This window comes from Temnothorax curvispinosus, unplaced genomic scaffold (genome assembly GCF_003070985.1).
Source record: "Temnothorax curvispinosus isolate PA1 unplaced genomic scaffold, ASM307098v1 QBEX01005499.1, whole genome shotgun sequence".
Lineage (NCBI taxonomy): Eukaryota > Metazoa > Arthropoda > Insecta > Hymenoptera > Formicidae > Temnothorax > Temnothorax curvispinosus.
Window position 1 is genome coordinate 1 of NW_020215279.1, and position 1257 is coordinate 1257.

The window sequence follows — 1257 nt, forward strand, 5'->3', positions numbered from 1 at the left end:
ATTCTCTATATATAACTCTATAAAATATCTCGGTGAATCACTCTTGAAATATCTTATATAAAAAATAAAATTTATAATAACTATAAATTGCTAAACAGCACTAGCGATTTTTAATTTATCAGAACATTTCGTGAAAGGACAGGTATCGGCAGGATTTAAACCGCTTATCCGGTTTTATCCTACTTTCCTCTAGAAAAAAAACGGAGATAATTTCCGAACATCCTACATAAATGACGTAACACATTTCCGTGGGTGCGCAGATCTATGCCCGAAGCCGAATACCACCGACAACCCGTTGAGCAAGAAATCTCACGTGGAGGAGTTCAGCGAGCCGGTGCCAGCGCTCTTCCAGGCACTCACGGCCGAGGCGGACCCGCACGAGCGATGGCTCACCTTCACGTATCCGGTAGACTTTGACTTGACGACGTTCGCGCCCAAACCCGGGAACGAAATGAAATATCATATGCGTAAGTATCGAAATTGCATCACCGAGAGAAAATGCGCGATTACGCATGCACGAAACTTCTGGCGCACGAATTGGTTGATCAATACGCGTACCGCGTGCAATATAATTAATCGAAACGACACGAATGTTACGTAGACAATAACAATTTCTTCGCGGAATACGTAGCGTAAATTTAATAACAAAATAAGCATCGACAAGCTGATCCGTTAAAGATTAAGAGCCACGAGTTAACGATATACGTTTTGGTTTGTAGAAACCGCGACCGAGGAAGTGCATCCGTTGAAGCCGAACGTGATGACGTTAAACTGCACGGTCGCGTTCATGGCGCAGTGCATTTCCTGGAACAAGTGTCAGGCGTCCTGCCAGAGCATGGGCGCCACGAGCTACAGGTGGTTCCACGACGGTTGCTGCGAGTGCGTAGGCGATACGTGCCTCAATTACGGAATCAACGAGTCGAGATGCACGCTGTGTTCCGAAGGAAACAAGGAGGACGACCTGAAGGACCCGCAGTACGACGATTACGGCCAAGACGAGGACGAACTAGGCGAAGACGCAATGGATTAGCCACGTCGCGTTCGCGTCCGCGTCGCTTCCCTCGGCGCTCTTTTATTCCAGATACATGCAATGAGGGGAAAAGTGTTGGCGCGAAAGACATTCCGACAATAACGATCGCAAAGCTGATTCTTTTTGTAAAGAATTCATCGTTTTGTCATCGCGTAAAAGTGAGAACTTTACTCGAATCTTGATACACGCTTGGAGTTTGATCCTTCGGAAAACCGTCCGGCGTTTAT

The 1257-nt window shown here is 46.5% G+C and overlaps 1 protein-coding gene across 1 annotated transcript; it reads left to right on the forward strand.

Moving 5' to 3' along the window:
- Positions 1 to 193: 193 nt before the first annotated feature.
- LOC112454885 (twisted gastrulation protein homolog 1-like) lies at positions 194 to 1251 on the forward strand (the record flags this gene model as incomplete). The annotated part of the gene is made up of 2 exons (XM_025016515.1): positions 194 to 467; positions 720 to 1251. Coding segments are annotated over 2 exons (585 nt in total), but the record flags the coding sequence as incomplete, so codon positions are not given.
- Positions 1252 to 1257: the final 6 nt, after the last annotated feature.